The 14039-nt window shown below is 42.0% G+C and overlaps 1 protein-coding gene across 3 annotated transcripts in view; it reads right to left on the bottom strand.

Moving 5' to 3' along the window:
- EIF4E3 (eukaryotic translation initiation factor 4E family member 3) overlaps window positions 1–14039 on the bottom strand; it is a 306432-nt gene that overhangs the window by 266427 nt on the left and 25966 nt on the right. For all 3 annotated transcript variants that reach the window (XR_007514459.1, XM_049862999.1, XM_049862998.1), the window contains exons 3-5: window positions 8555–8649; window positions 5136–5196; window positions 2159–2225 (exon numbers count right to left, since the gene is read on the bottom strand). Coding sequence is in view for 2 of the 3 variants with exons in the window: in XM_049862999.1 (XP_049718956.1) it covers window positions 2159–2225; window positions 5136–5196; window positions 8555–8649 (223 nt within the window). In the remaining variant the exon portion in view is untranslated. The remainder of the gene's footprint in view (window positions 1–2158; window positions 2226–5135; window positions 5197–8554; window positions 8650–14039) is intronic.

Genomic DNA, 14039 nt, shown 5'->3' on the forward strand with positions numbered 1-14039 from the left:
ATGTATTTATAACTATACACAGGATACATACTGTGAAGTTACTAACTATTCTCTATCAGATAGAGGAAATCTTTTTTTTTTTAAGACAATTTCATTTTGCCCAGGCTTAAGTGAATAAAAAGTGGTGTAAGAAGTAGGCAAAACAAAAGTGGAATTATTGAAATTGATAGTGAGACGAATCTGAGAACTTTCTGTGGGACTGGCAAAGCCTACATGGCTTCCAAAGAAGCCTGGGTGGCACGAGCAGTTTGCAATTGCTACTCAGCTAAAGGTTGGTGGTTCAAACCAACTCAGTGGCTCTGTGGAAGAAAGACTTGGCGAACTGCTTCCAGAAAGAGTCCAAAAACCAACCAAAGCCAATGCCATCGAGTTGATTCAAACCGTATAGAGTATAGCAGCACCGCCCCATGAGGCTGCCACCATATAGAGTACAGCAGCACCGCCCCATAAGGCTTCCAAGGCTGTCATCCTTACGGAAGCAGATTGCCACATCTTTCTGCTGCAGAGTGGCTGGCTGGTGGGTTCGAACCACCGACCTTTCCATCCGCGGCCAAGCACTTTACCGCTGTGCCATCAAGCCTCCTTCCATAAAGGTTACAGCCAAGAAAACCCCATGGAGCAGTGCTACTCTGTAACACACAGGGTCGCCATGAGTTGGGGACCGACTGGACAGCAGCTAACAACAGGGCTTCCAAAGGCAACACCATGTAAGAAGCCTGAGGGAAAATTACTCAACACCATTGAGTTAAAAAACAAAAACAACTTTCTAAACTCAAAGCTGCAGAGGAAAATATTATTCTAAATGTTACCTCAGGAGTATTCAGAAGTAACTACCCAAGAAGAAAACAAAATTTTAAACTAGCAATTAAATTCTCTTCTTTGAGTGATTTCATGATCAAAACAAAACAAAAAGTACTCATTGAGGCTCTTGGAAATTCACTCAATATTTGAAAATGGTTTCTAAAGTGAAGTCGTTAAGGTCTTAGTGTTATAGCTTCAACTGCAGGACCACGGGTAATAATGGTGAGGGCATCCCCGCCTATGCCTGAAACCCCCTTTGAGGCAGGAGACCAAGGCAGTAACAGGAAGAGGGGGAAGGAGTTGAGAGGGCCAGAAAGGGCTGTGCCTACCTCACTGAACACCTCAGGCCCTTCTGGAAGATTTGAAACAAGTAAAGGAAACCTGTTACTAATTGCATTAACAACCCAACTGATGTCAAATTTTTCTTTTCTTTATTCCCATTCATTTTGGACAGATCACTGTGGATACTACTGAGCTGAGCTATGAGGGAAAAATATGATATGTACGTACATATATGTGTATATCATATACATGTATGATATGAAGCAAAGATGTTTTCAAGCCCTGCGTTTCATGATCCGGTATTTTCTCTCTACCTCTAATAGACAGGTTGGTGAATTATAGCCAACAGGCCAAACCCAATCCTCTTCCTGTTTTTGTAACTAAAGTTTTAATGAAACACAGCCACACTCACTCATTTATGTGCCGCCTCTGGCTGTTCTCACGCTGTAATGGCACAGGTGAGTTGCTGCAATAGAGACTGTATGGCCCCCAAAGCCTAAAATATTTAGTATCTGGTCCTTTAGAGAAAATGTTTTGCAACTCTTGCTCTAATATTTTACTCATCTATGTTGATCCATGTGTTTTAGCTGCTCAAGTTTCTGGCTGCTTCATAACTCTGCAGTTTAAAGGGTATTTATTTGTTACACTTTACAGAACTAACTGCTAATTTGATTCAAATATTTAACCACACAACTGCAGTTATAGGGGTAGCAAGAAAGTTTGGGAACATGACTGTATCTCTAGAGCATTCTAGAATTCCAAAAAAGAAGAGTTAAAAAAACAAACTCATCCCCCTCTGTGGTGATCTTTCAGTAGATGCTAAACACACACACACACCACCACCACCACGACCACCACCACCAAACACCAGAGTCACATGAAAAAAAAAAGTAACTTTGTGGTTACAAACAACTTCAAAACATGTGAACAGTGACACATACACACACAGAGACACACACACAACCTTCCACAAGGACCCAGCATGAGGCGCGTGTGCACACACACACGCGCGCGCACACACACGGACACACGGACACAAGGACGCACGTACGGGCAGAGCTGCGTGCTTCTTTACCTGCTGCGGCACAATCTGTGAACTGTTCCCCGATAGTTGCCAACAGCAACTCTTTCCAAACTGTGGACTGATGTGAGAAGAGAGTAAAAAACAAAACAAAACAACACAGACAGAGTTTTAGACTCTGACCTTCAGGAGCTAAACAAGTCACACTTTCTGCAATTTCACCTGCATTTCCCTGCCTGTATCTGGGGCCCACAGACAGCACCCAATCATAGGTGCAAACACAATAATGGCATTTATCTCACTGGTTTACGAACAGCTTTAGAGAGAAAGATACAAGTGATCCAAAGTCTTAAGGACGTTAATCTCTACTGAAACCCCTGATGAAGTTCAGAAGGAACAGGGAAAAATGCATTCAAACGATTTATAATTTCCCAATTTCTTTACCTTTCACCAATTCAAAAAATATCAACTGATTATATTATATTTGAATGACATTAATAAAATCTTTCTCTTCAAAAACATTTATCCCTCTTTCACTCTTTCTTTTTTGGCTTGTAACGTGCTTCAAAAGTCACATAAGTAAAGAAATTAAGGAAATTTCCAGTTTACTGAATACTAAAAAACCCAAAAAACCAAACTGGTTGCTGTTGAGTCAATTCCAACTCATAGTGATCCTACAGGACAGAGTAGAACTGACCCATAGGGTTTCCAAGCAGTGGCTGGTTGATTCAAACTGTCGACCTTTTTGTTAGCAGCCATAGCTCTTAACCACTGCGCTACCAGGGCACCTGTTGAATACTAACTGTTGCAGTCTAGTCAATTCCGATTCACAGTGATCCTATAGGACAGAGTAGAACTGCCCCATAGGGTTTCCAAGGAGTTGCTGGTAGATTCCAACAGCCGACCTTTTGGTTAGCAGCCGTAGCTCTTAACCACTGAGCTGCCAGGGCTTCTACTGAGTCCTAGAGGCTTGTAAATTTGCATTTCTTTTCGGCATTGTTGATAGCAAGTGACAAAACTTTACGTGTGTGTATGCATTTCCCTGGAAGAACCTGTGCATGTTCTGGTTGGCCTCCTACTAGTGAGGAAAAACTGGGGTTCCCTCTACTCAAGCTCTACTAACGCCATCCAATACGCAGCCAGCATCAACCCACAAGTACCTGGAGGGCTAAAAGTTCTTCCATTTATCCCCCTTGGAAAGTTCTTGATCCCAATTACCCTCCTTGTCATACTTCACAGACTCCAAAGTCTCCCAGAGCTGGGTTTGAATCCTGACAGGCTGCCTACTGTCTGTGACCCCCGGTGGGTCATCAACCTCTCTGAGCATCAGCTTCCTTATGTGAATGAGGGATTAATACTAGAGCCAACCTCCCAGGGGTTGCTGTGAGTGTGAAATGAATCAACTGACGCATTCAAAGGGCTGAGCACAGCCCCCTCACCCCTTTTTTTTTGCTTGCAACAAAAGGGCTCAACATTATTCAAGATCCCTCTTCCATAAATACTTGTGTCCCTGCTATAAACCAGGTGCTCAATACGTATTAAGTCTAATCCTAGTGTTTAACATTATGTTCTAATGAACTTAAAGCAGTCCAGCTGAATTTTTAACCAAGGCAATGGCAGTTAACCAGAGAGCTGAAGAGTGAGTGCTCACCCTCAAGGTGGTTTCCTCCCTCTTGCCTTAAGCCTCCTTTCTGGTCTACTTGTCTGGCATCTAGAAACCATTCTTTCCACTTTCCAGCTGTCCCGTGGTCTCCTACATTGTTAGTGATAAGGTGAGGGACGGAGAGAAAGTTAGGGAGGTGAGCACTCACTCTCCTGTTTGAATTCCACTCACTGACCCTGAAGAGTAGGCTGAACTGCTCGGGATGAGGGTCCTTGTATAGACACGAAAGCGTTATTATTTGTGACTGAGTGTGGCCAAGTGGGCTTATAGGGAGAGAGGGGACAAAACTGTCTTTCAGCCACTTTTCAACTGATGTTTTCACCAGAACTCAGGGTCTAGTGTGACTAAATGAGGAGTGTGGAGGGGCAAAATGCATTCTTACTGAAATTAAAAACAAAAAACACTTAAAATTCTCTCACATTCTCTGCTTTCTCTTCTTTTGGGGGGTAAAGGGGTCTTTATACACCTTGCCTGGTGTGTTATTTGCTTCCCTCATGTCTTTTATTACGTATGCCAAATAACACTCAAACTTGGACCTATACATCTTGACTAATGGTTTGCACTTTTAACAAATAAATCTGGTCAGACATTGAGGTATGTGCTTATAGGGAAGGGGCTAGAGCGCGAGAATCTGGTCTCTGGAGACATTTCAACCCTCTGAGTTTACCCACATGAGAGAAAACATGCAAAAATGGACAGGGTGGTATTTGCCCTTTCATCCATTTTCAAAGAGGCTTTTTGGTTTTCTGGGGCTCAGGGTAACAGATTTTAATGTTCGTTTCAGTCAATACAATGAATTAGAGCCCAAGTAGATATGCCAAGGATTAAAAAACACTCCTAGGAAAAGGAGGTGTCTGAGGGGAGGGAGGCTAGGCATAGCCACCCCCGGAAACTCCAAAGAATAGCAAGATGCCAAGGCTCCAGGCACCCCTATCCCATGGCTGCCTGTTCACCCTCAAAACTGCTCCCCGTCAGAACTGCTCATCCCAGTGGAAGAGAGACAAGCTTTGGTGGGAAGGCTCCTGCTTCCCAAAATGTAAAACGAACTTCCACATTTACTTATGGCTGCTGAGGAGATGGCTGCCATAAGGATAACCAGCTTTCTGTAAAGTTTATTGGCTTTTAGCTCTTGCGGATGACATGACACAGGTCACATCACATCATTTCTATAGAGAAACGATGATATGTTTTCAAGATGATGGTGTAAGGCAAACCACCACCCAAATCAGACCAGAATTTCTCACACACCGTCCTGTTCTGAGACCACCGGGCGGGCTGCTAGAAAAGCACAAAATGTTCACCCCTCACAGGCATCCACCACCAACCCCGAGCTCGGCCAGTTCAATAAAGGGGCCAGAACCAACATACCGTGCTGTCCTTGGGAACTTTCATTTTCCACACGCCGCCCTTTGCATTACTTTCCTCCTCCCTGGATCAAAGACAAACGTTTCAAGTTATACTCATGGATCAAGTAGTTCCACAGACCTTTAGATTAAGTATTTCCTCATATATTTAGCTGGACAATAGGTTTAAATGACCTTAAAAACAAAAACAATTGGGTATTCTTCAATAACCTCTCCCCCAGTTCTTCTGTTGGAAACAGAGGCTGGTGGTAGACAAAGGAAGCGAGAGGGATGGAGAGGGGAAGAAGTGGAGTTTGGTAGCCACAGGGTAGGGAGGATGAGGGAACACAAGTCTTCACCCTCCAGGAAGGGGTGTTGGGAGGCTCACTGAATTATCTGGGATTGGAAAGACTAATACACCTGCTTCATATATGTGTGATGTGCTCATGACATGTGTGATGTATTCATGACATTGCCTCATTTGATTCTCATACCAACCTTGTGTCATAGACCTAACCGGGGACTCTGCCACAGCAATGGACATTTGCCTTGTTTGCCTGTTTAATATCTGTTCCCTCTTTTAAGGGCACTCAATTTCCCTTTAGGGAGCCCCTGTTCCCTACCCTTATGTCAGACCAATTCAGAAAGGGCTGACCCCACATTCTGGCCTCAAGGATGGGCTTGTGACCCAGGTTTCCTGGGAGAACCCTGCCTCTTCCTAGTCTTTGTGACTGACCAGGGATGAAAAGATGACCCAAGGTGGACCAATGAGAGTCAGTCCTGGGATTTTGGTGGGGCCAGTGAATGCTGATGTTGCTAAACTTGTAGGGTGGCAGAGTTTATGAAGGTCCTCTTGCCACCACGAACGGGAAGGTCTTCCTGAAAATGAAATCAACACAGAGGGAAGCAAAGCAAATCGATGGAGAGCATCGGGTTCCTAATAACATCTCAGTACCCAGATCTAACACTTCCAGAAATCAGCCCTACCAGTGAACTTTCTAGTTAAAGGGCAAAAATACTCTGTCTTTTCCTTAAATTAGGTTTATGTCATTTGCTACCAAATGAACTGAGATACATTTCCACTTTCTTAATGAGTAAATAACTCAGAAAGATTGAGGGAAGTGGTATAAAATCCTATTACTAATTGTGACTTCAGCCTAGGCAAAATGGCTTACTGCCCTCCTCCAGCCTTATCACTGTTGTTGTTAAGTACTATTGAGCCAGATCCAACTCCTAACAATCCCATGCACAATAGAACAAAACAGTGCCTGGTCCTGCACCACCCAAACAATCATTGCTATGGTTGAGCTCACTGTTGCAGCCACTGTATCATTCCATCTCATTGAGGGTCTTCCTCCTTTTTGACAATCATCTGCTTGACCAAGCATGATGTCCTTCTCCAGGGACTGTTCTCTCCTGATAACATGTCCAAAGTAAGTGAGACAAAGTCTCACCATCTTCGGTTTCTAAGAAACATTCTGGCTGTACTTCTTCCAAGACAGATTTATTTGCTCTTCTGGTATATTCACTCTTCTTTGTCAACACCATAATTCAATTGCACCAATTCTTTTTCAGTCTTCCTTATTCATTATCAGCTTTCGCATGCATATGAGGCAACTGAAAATACCATGGCTTGGGGAAGGTGCATCTTTGCTTTTTAACACTTTAAAGAGGTCTTTTGCAGCAGATTTGCTCAATGCCATACATTGCTTGATTTTTTGACTGCTGCTTCCATTGGTGTTCATTGTGGGTCCAAGTAAAATGAAATCCTTGACAACTTCAATCTTTTCTCCATTCAGCATGATGTTGCTTATTGGTCCAGTTGTGAGAATTTCTGTTTTCTTTATGTTGAGGTATAATCTATACTGATGGCTGTAGTCTTTGATCTTCATCAGTAGATGTTTCAAGTCCTCTTCCCCTTTGGCAAAGGTATGTCATCTGCATATCCCAGGTTGTTAATGAGTCTTCCTCCAATCCTGATGTCACATTCGTCTTCATATAGTCCAGCTTCTAGAATTCCTTGCTCAGCATACAGATTCAGTAAATATGGTGAAAGGATACAACACAGACATATACCTTTCCTGATTTTAAACCATGCAGTATCTTCTAGTTTGAACTACTGTCTCTTGGTCTACGTACAGGTTCCACATGAGCACAATTAAGTGTTCTGGAATTCTCACTCTTTGCAACGTTATCCATTATTTGTTATGGTCTACACAGTGAATGCCTTTGCATACTCAATAGAACATAGGTAAACATCTTGCTGGTGTTCTCTGCTTTCAGCCAAGATCCATCTGACATCAGCCATGATACCCCTCCTCTGAATCCTGCTTGAATTTCTGGCAATTCCCTGTTGATGTACTGCTGCAACCATTTTTGAACTATCTTCAGCAAAATTTTACTTGCATGTGATACTAATGATACTGTGCGGTAATTCCCACATTCCATTAGATCACTGTTATTTGGAATGGGCATGAATATGGATCTTTTCCAGTCGGTTGGCCAGGTAGCTGTCTTCCAAATTACTTGGCATAGATGAGTGAATGCTTCCAGCATTGCATCTGTTTGGTGAAACATTTCAATTGGTATTCCATCAATTCTTGGAGCTGTTTTTCACCAATGTCTTCAATGCAGCTTGGATGTCTTCCTTCAATACCATTGGTTCTTGATCATATGCTACCTCCTGAAATGGCTGAATGTCCACCAATTCTTTTTGGTACAGTGTGTATTCCTTCCAACTTCTTTTGATGCTTCCTACGCCATTCAATTTTTTGCTCATAAAACTCTTCAATACTGCAACTTGAGGCTTGAATTTTTTCTTCAGTTCTTTCAGCTTGAGAAATGTTGAGCATGTTCTTCCCTATTGGTTTTCTAACTCCAGGTCTTTGCACTCTTATCACTACACCAAGTTATTAAGAAGGAAACGACCTTTCGCTAGACCTTGGCCCATGATCAGTGTCACAGACCATCTGTGTCCACGTGAGAGGTGTCTGCAGTGATACGAACTTTTTTTGGCAGTGCAGTAGACCTGAGCACCACATTTACCTCCCTCGCCTCCCCATCAGCCTATAAGCTTTTATACTCCACTGGCCAGGTTATTAATGAATAATTGAAAGAACAAGCCAAAATGGTACCCCATCCCATAAAAAGGACCCTACTGTGCCTTCCGTGTGCTACTAATGACCTATTTATGGTGAAACTGCAATGGGCGGGGGGTGGCCCAGTGGATGAGCACTGAGAGATCTCCTCATCATCCTGGAGCCCAAGTTGAGGGGGCTGGTGGGCAGGGGCTTATTTCACAACTAAGTAATAGCTAAAATTACTTTCCAACATTACTGGGAGACAATTACTTTGGCATTCCAATTTGGCATGAAGTAAATATTTTATGAGGCTCATAACCATTTCCCTCCCACCTTAGCCTCAAATTGCACGTCAGGCACTTACCAAAGTGGTCGCCTCTCTCCTCTCATTAAATGATAACTACATCTCAAAGGCAGGCTAGTCACAGGAGGAATATTATTGTACACACTCCAGAATATCTTTAAAAGAAAAACACTTTGTTTAATATACCCAGTATCGATCTAATACACCACTAGATTTTAAAATTAATGCATTAAAGAAAAAGTTAGATTCTTATTAAGTTCTATTCATTCCAAACAGATTTTTCTCAGTATCCCTTCTAATTTTCTCCTAGAAAATGCAACATAACGTTAAAGAATGTTCCTTGCTGAAGTCAAGCCAAGTTCTACATTTCAGGAAGCTACGGTTATTACGCAAACATTCCTATGTGCGTGTCTGCACATAAAACTGTGAAAGGGTCTTGCTAGTGATTTTTCTGACAGGTAGATGGTATCTAATAAAGCCTGTACTGCAATATATGTACTGAACCGTATTTTCTTATAACACAGGTTCTCTTTTCTTTTTAAGCTGAATAGGATTGGGGTGTGGGAGTGTAGAGGGGGAGGCAAAGAGAACCACCTCAGGCACTCCTTCCTCTTCCCTTTTCCCTCCTAGAAGAACAGGGAACAGCTGAGCTGCTCAAGATACAGGGTGGCCAGTAGGCAGGCAGATTATATAAAAACAATAGAGCAACAGTAATAGTAAGAACAAGGATGACCACTGATACTTATCCAGAATGTTCTGTGTGCCAGGCTTTGTTCTATGAACTGCTACCTCTTATAATGCCAACCTTACGATGAGGTGCAATGATTTTCCTAGTTTTAGAAATAAGGAAACCAAGGCACAGAGACTATTTGGTCCACAGAGACTGTCTGGTATGATTATTAGGAGTAGAACAAGGGTTGAGGCTACAAAGAATAAAACGCTTCCCAGTTTGTTTGAAATAAGCCATAGAATTACTAAGCAAGTGAATGTAAAACATGGTTCTGCTGTGCCAACGTACATAAAGACTTAGTTAAGAGGTGATTGTCTGGGTCTCCTAGTAGGTTTCAGGAAAACGGTACAAATAATAGAGCAACTAGAAAAACGAATCCTAGGGCATTGGAGTTGAGTAGAATGAATCGCATGGAATTTTATCTATGTTAACTGATAATACTGATGGGGTGTTTGATCCTGTCTTGTGGAAAAATTGCAAGGGCAGCAACAATGAATTCTAAGATCAAATGGGAGCCAAAACACAACACGATGGTGGATTTATTAATTTAGAATCCACCTTGGATCTTTTCTACTGAAATGGTGCTAATGGAGGGAACAGCATAGCTGAACACAGATTTGTAGTAACAGTAGCTCCTCAAATAGACATCTGTCCCTATGGAGGTGCACATCCTATAAACACTTTACCATTAGTGTAAATAATAAGATGACTCCAAAATTTCGGTTTCTGTCTGAGATATGAGTGTAAATAAGTAGAGCTGGGATCTGAACCCAGGCAACTTGAATCCCAAACCCATGTTCTTAACCACTAATGCTACTCCCTTTAAAGACAATACTATATGTTTTAGGCACATCTTTCTCCAATCTTGGAAGCCACAGACCAGGACGTGGAGTCACAAGAACAGGGACATCTGTTGAAGATGTTTGCCCACAGGAAAGATGCCCTCGAACCACACTGAACCTAGGTTCCAGTCTAGGACCCCCACTATGACGCAGCAATGAGCTTTGTAGAATATGTGGACAAAATGATGCTAAAATGAAAACCCCTGCCTTAGGTAAAACCAAGAGGACCCTGGTGTAAGCCATCTTCAGATCTGAAAACCAACCGCCACTGAGCTGATTCTGACTCATGGTGACCCCATGTGTGTCAGGGTGGAAATATGCGCCGTAGTTTTTTGGAAGTAAATCATCAGGCCTTTCTTCTGAGGTGCCTCTGGGTGGACTTGAACCTCCAGCTTTTCTGTTAGCAGTTGAGTGTGTTAACCATTTACACCATCCACAGACCCCAAATTTTCTAAAAGGCATCCCAAATCAGAATGTCTGACCTCACACTTCTGCCAAAGCTCTCAAATCCTGTTTACCTAGTGTTTGAAGCACTTTAGGGAAAAAAAAAAAAAAAAAAAAAAACCAACAATATGTTTCTCCTGTTCCAAAAGTAAGAAAAACACTACAAGGATTATGCTGATGATAGTAGTTTTAGAAGCATCTCTTGAAAACAAAAGCATACACCCAGTTTTATGAGTCTTGGCAAACCTGACAGGAAGGGATTACAGCCCAAGAAGACAGAGCAATAGACTTAGCTCTGACTTAACATACTGATGAAAGCACGTACTGGCATGCTTGTGCGTGAACACAAAACGGGAGTAAAATACCTGGTGACACCATTGACAAGAGTCCCATTTTAAAAGTACTTGGCAGATAAGAGCTCTGCGTCCTTGTCGCAAACCTTGTCCAATGTGAGGAATATTTGTTAAGTGTGTGTGATTGCGAAATAGCTAGAGAAAGGAATTCATAGCTCCTGAGAACCCCTTACGCCCCTGTGGAAGTGCAAAGGCTTTATGCCAGAAGCTTGATAACTCATGATTATAATTTTTGATTCTCTGTAATATATTTAAAAAAAAAAACTGAGATGCCAAAATATTACTGTACATAGAGCCTTCCAATAAATTTCAAAAGCCTTCATTTAGGCTTATAATTAATTCCATTTAGTCTGCAAATAGTAGATTGTAGTAAAATTGTAACAGATTATAGATGGTAAGGCGCCATGTTTATTAGTGATGGTTAAGTGTTTAATGATAACCTAAGGACAAAAAGTTGGGCATCATTCATTCAGTCAACATTTGAGGACACCAGTTTGGGACACAGCACTGTGACAAGTCCTTGGGGAACTAAGCTGAATACCTGAGGGGTGGTCTTTGCCCACAGGCAGTCCACTCCTTAGCAGGTAAGTTCACAAGCACCATTCTGGCACCCCTCCTTGAGGAAGTGAGGCAGGTGGAGTGTCTTCCAACGGAGTCGAAGACCTGGATTTAAGAGATGGGTTCTCAAGATAACCTTCATAAGCCACTTAGCCTTGAAACCCAAGATTCCCTGTCTGTGTAATGGATATGACACACCTACTGCATTGGGTAGTTTAATGATTAAATGTGGTGTGAGAGCACTTTTTTAAGTAAGGGAGTGGTAGACTCATTGGACAGTAGTGACCACTTGATAAATCCCCAATCTACTAGCTCTGATTGGAGCAAATATGCCCCACCTGACCATTCTTCTGACAAACAGTTCATAATTCATCACTAGAATTGGCAAATCTCTTCCTCAATTTCCTACAGGAGTGTTCTAGAGGGAAAGAATATACTTCGTCCATTCTGCCACTCTCTGTCTCTTAACTGGTACATTTAATCCATTTACATTCAGTGCAATTAACAACAGGTACGAATTCACTGCTGTCATTTTGTTGTACTTCTTTTTGGTGGCATTAACTGGTTCTTTGCTCCTCTTAATTTTCTGTGAATACTTCTTGTATATGGATTTTCTTTTCCCATCAATTGTTGTTGTTTTTGTTTACTAAGTCTTTTTCATTTTCTTCTTTATTTTGGTGAGTAGATTCATCAATTCTTTGTGATTACCCTGAAGTTTACCTTTACCCTCTTAAATTTAAAACAGTCTGCTGTATCTTGAAATTGCCTTGACTTCCTTTCCATATCTAAGTTCTATAACTACTCCTTTTATTTCCCCTTTTTGTTTGGAAGTTGTCATTGTTTATAGCTTAGTAGTTGGCTTTGTAGCTTTATTTCACTGTTGTGAAATCTTTATCTGAGTTGGAAACCCTGGTGGTGTAGTGGTTAAGTGCTACAACTGCTAACCAAACCGCTGACAGTTTGAATCTGCCAGGGGCAGTTCTACTCTGTCCTATAGGATCACTTCGAGTCGGAATCGATGTGACGGCACTGGGTTTGGTTTTGGGTTTTTTAACGTAGTTGGAATCTGGGTGATGCTGTCATGTGTCTTTATCTCAGGCTGTTGTCTGATGTTATTGATTCTCTATTTGAAGCACTCCCTTTAATATTTCTTATAAGGTTGATCTGATTTTTACAAATTCCTTTAGTTTCTTCTTATCTGGGAATGTCTTAGTTTCTCCATCATTTTTGAAAGACAACTTCGCTGGATATGTGATTGTTGGTTGGCACTTCCTTTCTTTCAGGATTTTATATATGTCGTCTTATTGCCTTCTTGCCTGCATGGTTTCTGACAAAAAAATCAGCACTTAGTCTTATTGGTGCCCCTTCATAAGTGATAGTTCGTTTCTCTTTTTTCACAAACAGAACTCTTTGTCTTTGGTTTCAGAAAGTTTGATTATGATATGTCTTGGTGCATTTCTTCTGAGGTCCCTTCTGCATGGGGTTCGTTGGGCTTCTTGGATGGAAACCTTCTTGTCTTTCATGATATTTGGGAAGTTTTCTGCCAATATAGCTTCAAAAATTCTCTCTGTACTTTTTTCTCCTCTTCTGAAATTCCTATTACATGTAAATTATTCCTCTTGATGGTGTCTCACATGACTCAGGTTTTCCTTCATTCTGGTTTCTTATTGTTCCTCAAACATATTCGTATCAAGGGATTTGACCCGTATTTCACTGATTCTTTCTTTCATTGATTCAATTCTACTTCTGTGTCTGCCCATTGGATTATCTACTTCTGATATTTTATTGTTAATCTTTTGAATTTCTAGTTCTTTTTGTATGGTTTCTGTCTATCGAGTCTGTCATTTTGTTCTTGTATTGTTTTCCTGAATTCTTCTAGGTTGCTTTCTGTGTTCTCCTTGATCTCTTTGAGGATTCTAAATATAAGTCTTTTGAATTCCTTCTCAGGTAGTTCTATTATCATTTGTTCCTAGGAAAGTTTTCTTTCCCTTTATTTTTCTCACTTGTTTGAGCCATCTTATCCTGTTTATTCATATGATCTGTTATCGTCTGTTGTCTCCAAGGCGTTAAAGTTATTTTATTTATATATTTATTGATTGATTATATGCTTGTTTTGTCCTGATTTTTTTGTTTTGTTTTGATATATCAGGTAGGTAGGTGGGCATGTTCTGCTGATCACCAGCCTGGTGGGAAGGGAACACTCCCCACCTATTGCTGGATGGGCAGGGTAGTGGTGGCAGGACAAGGATGGGAGGGGCAGGTGCACTTTGCTGATCACCAGGTGGGTGCGGCAGTGGCAGGGGGCAAGTGGGGCCATGGCAGGCGGCAGGCAAGGCAGGCATGTGCCACTGCCAGTTGTCAGTCCAGTGGTGCAGGAACATGTGCTGCTATTTGTCAGGTAAGTGGAGCAGCAAGGAGGAGGGTGGGCTGGGCAGACACGAGCCACTGCTGGTTGGCACAGAAGCGCAGGCTGCTACTCACCAGAAGGCAGGGTGGCGGGGTGCTGGTGGTGGTAAACGTGCATCATCCATTACATTAGGGCTCGGGGGGGAATGGGGGCTCATACAACAGTTCCCGGGTATGTGGGGCTCACACCACTGGTCACTGGGAGCGTAGGG

Source organism: Elephas maximus, chromosome 20 (assembly GCF_024166365.1).
Source record: "Elephas maximus indicus isolate mEleMax1 chromosome 20, mEleMax1 primary haplotype, whole genome shotgun sequence".
NCBI lineage: Eukaryota > Metazoa > Chordata > Mammalia > Proboscidea > Elephantidae > Elephas > Elephas maximus.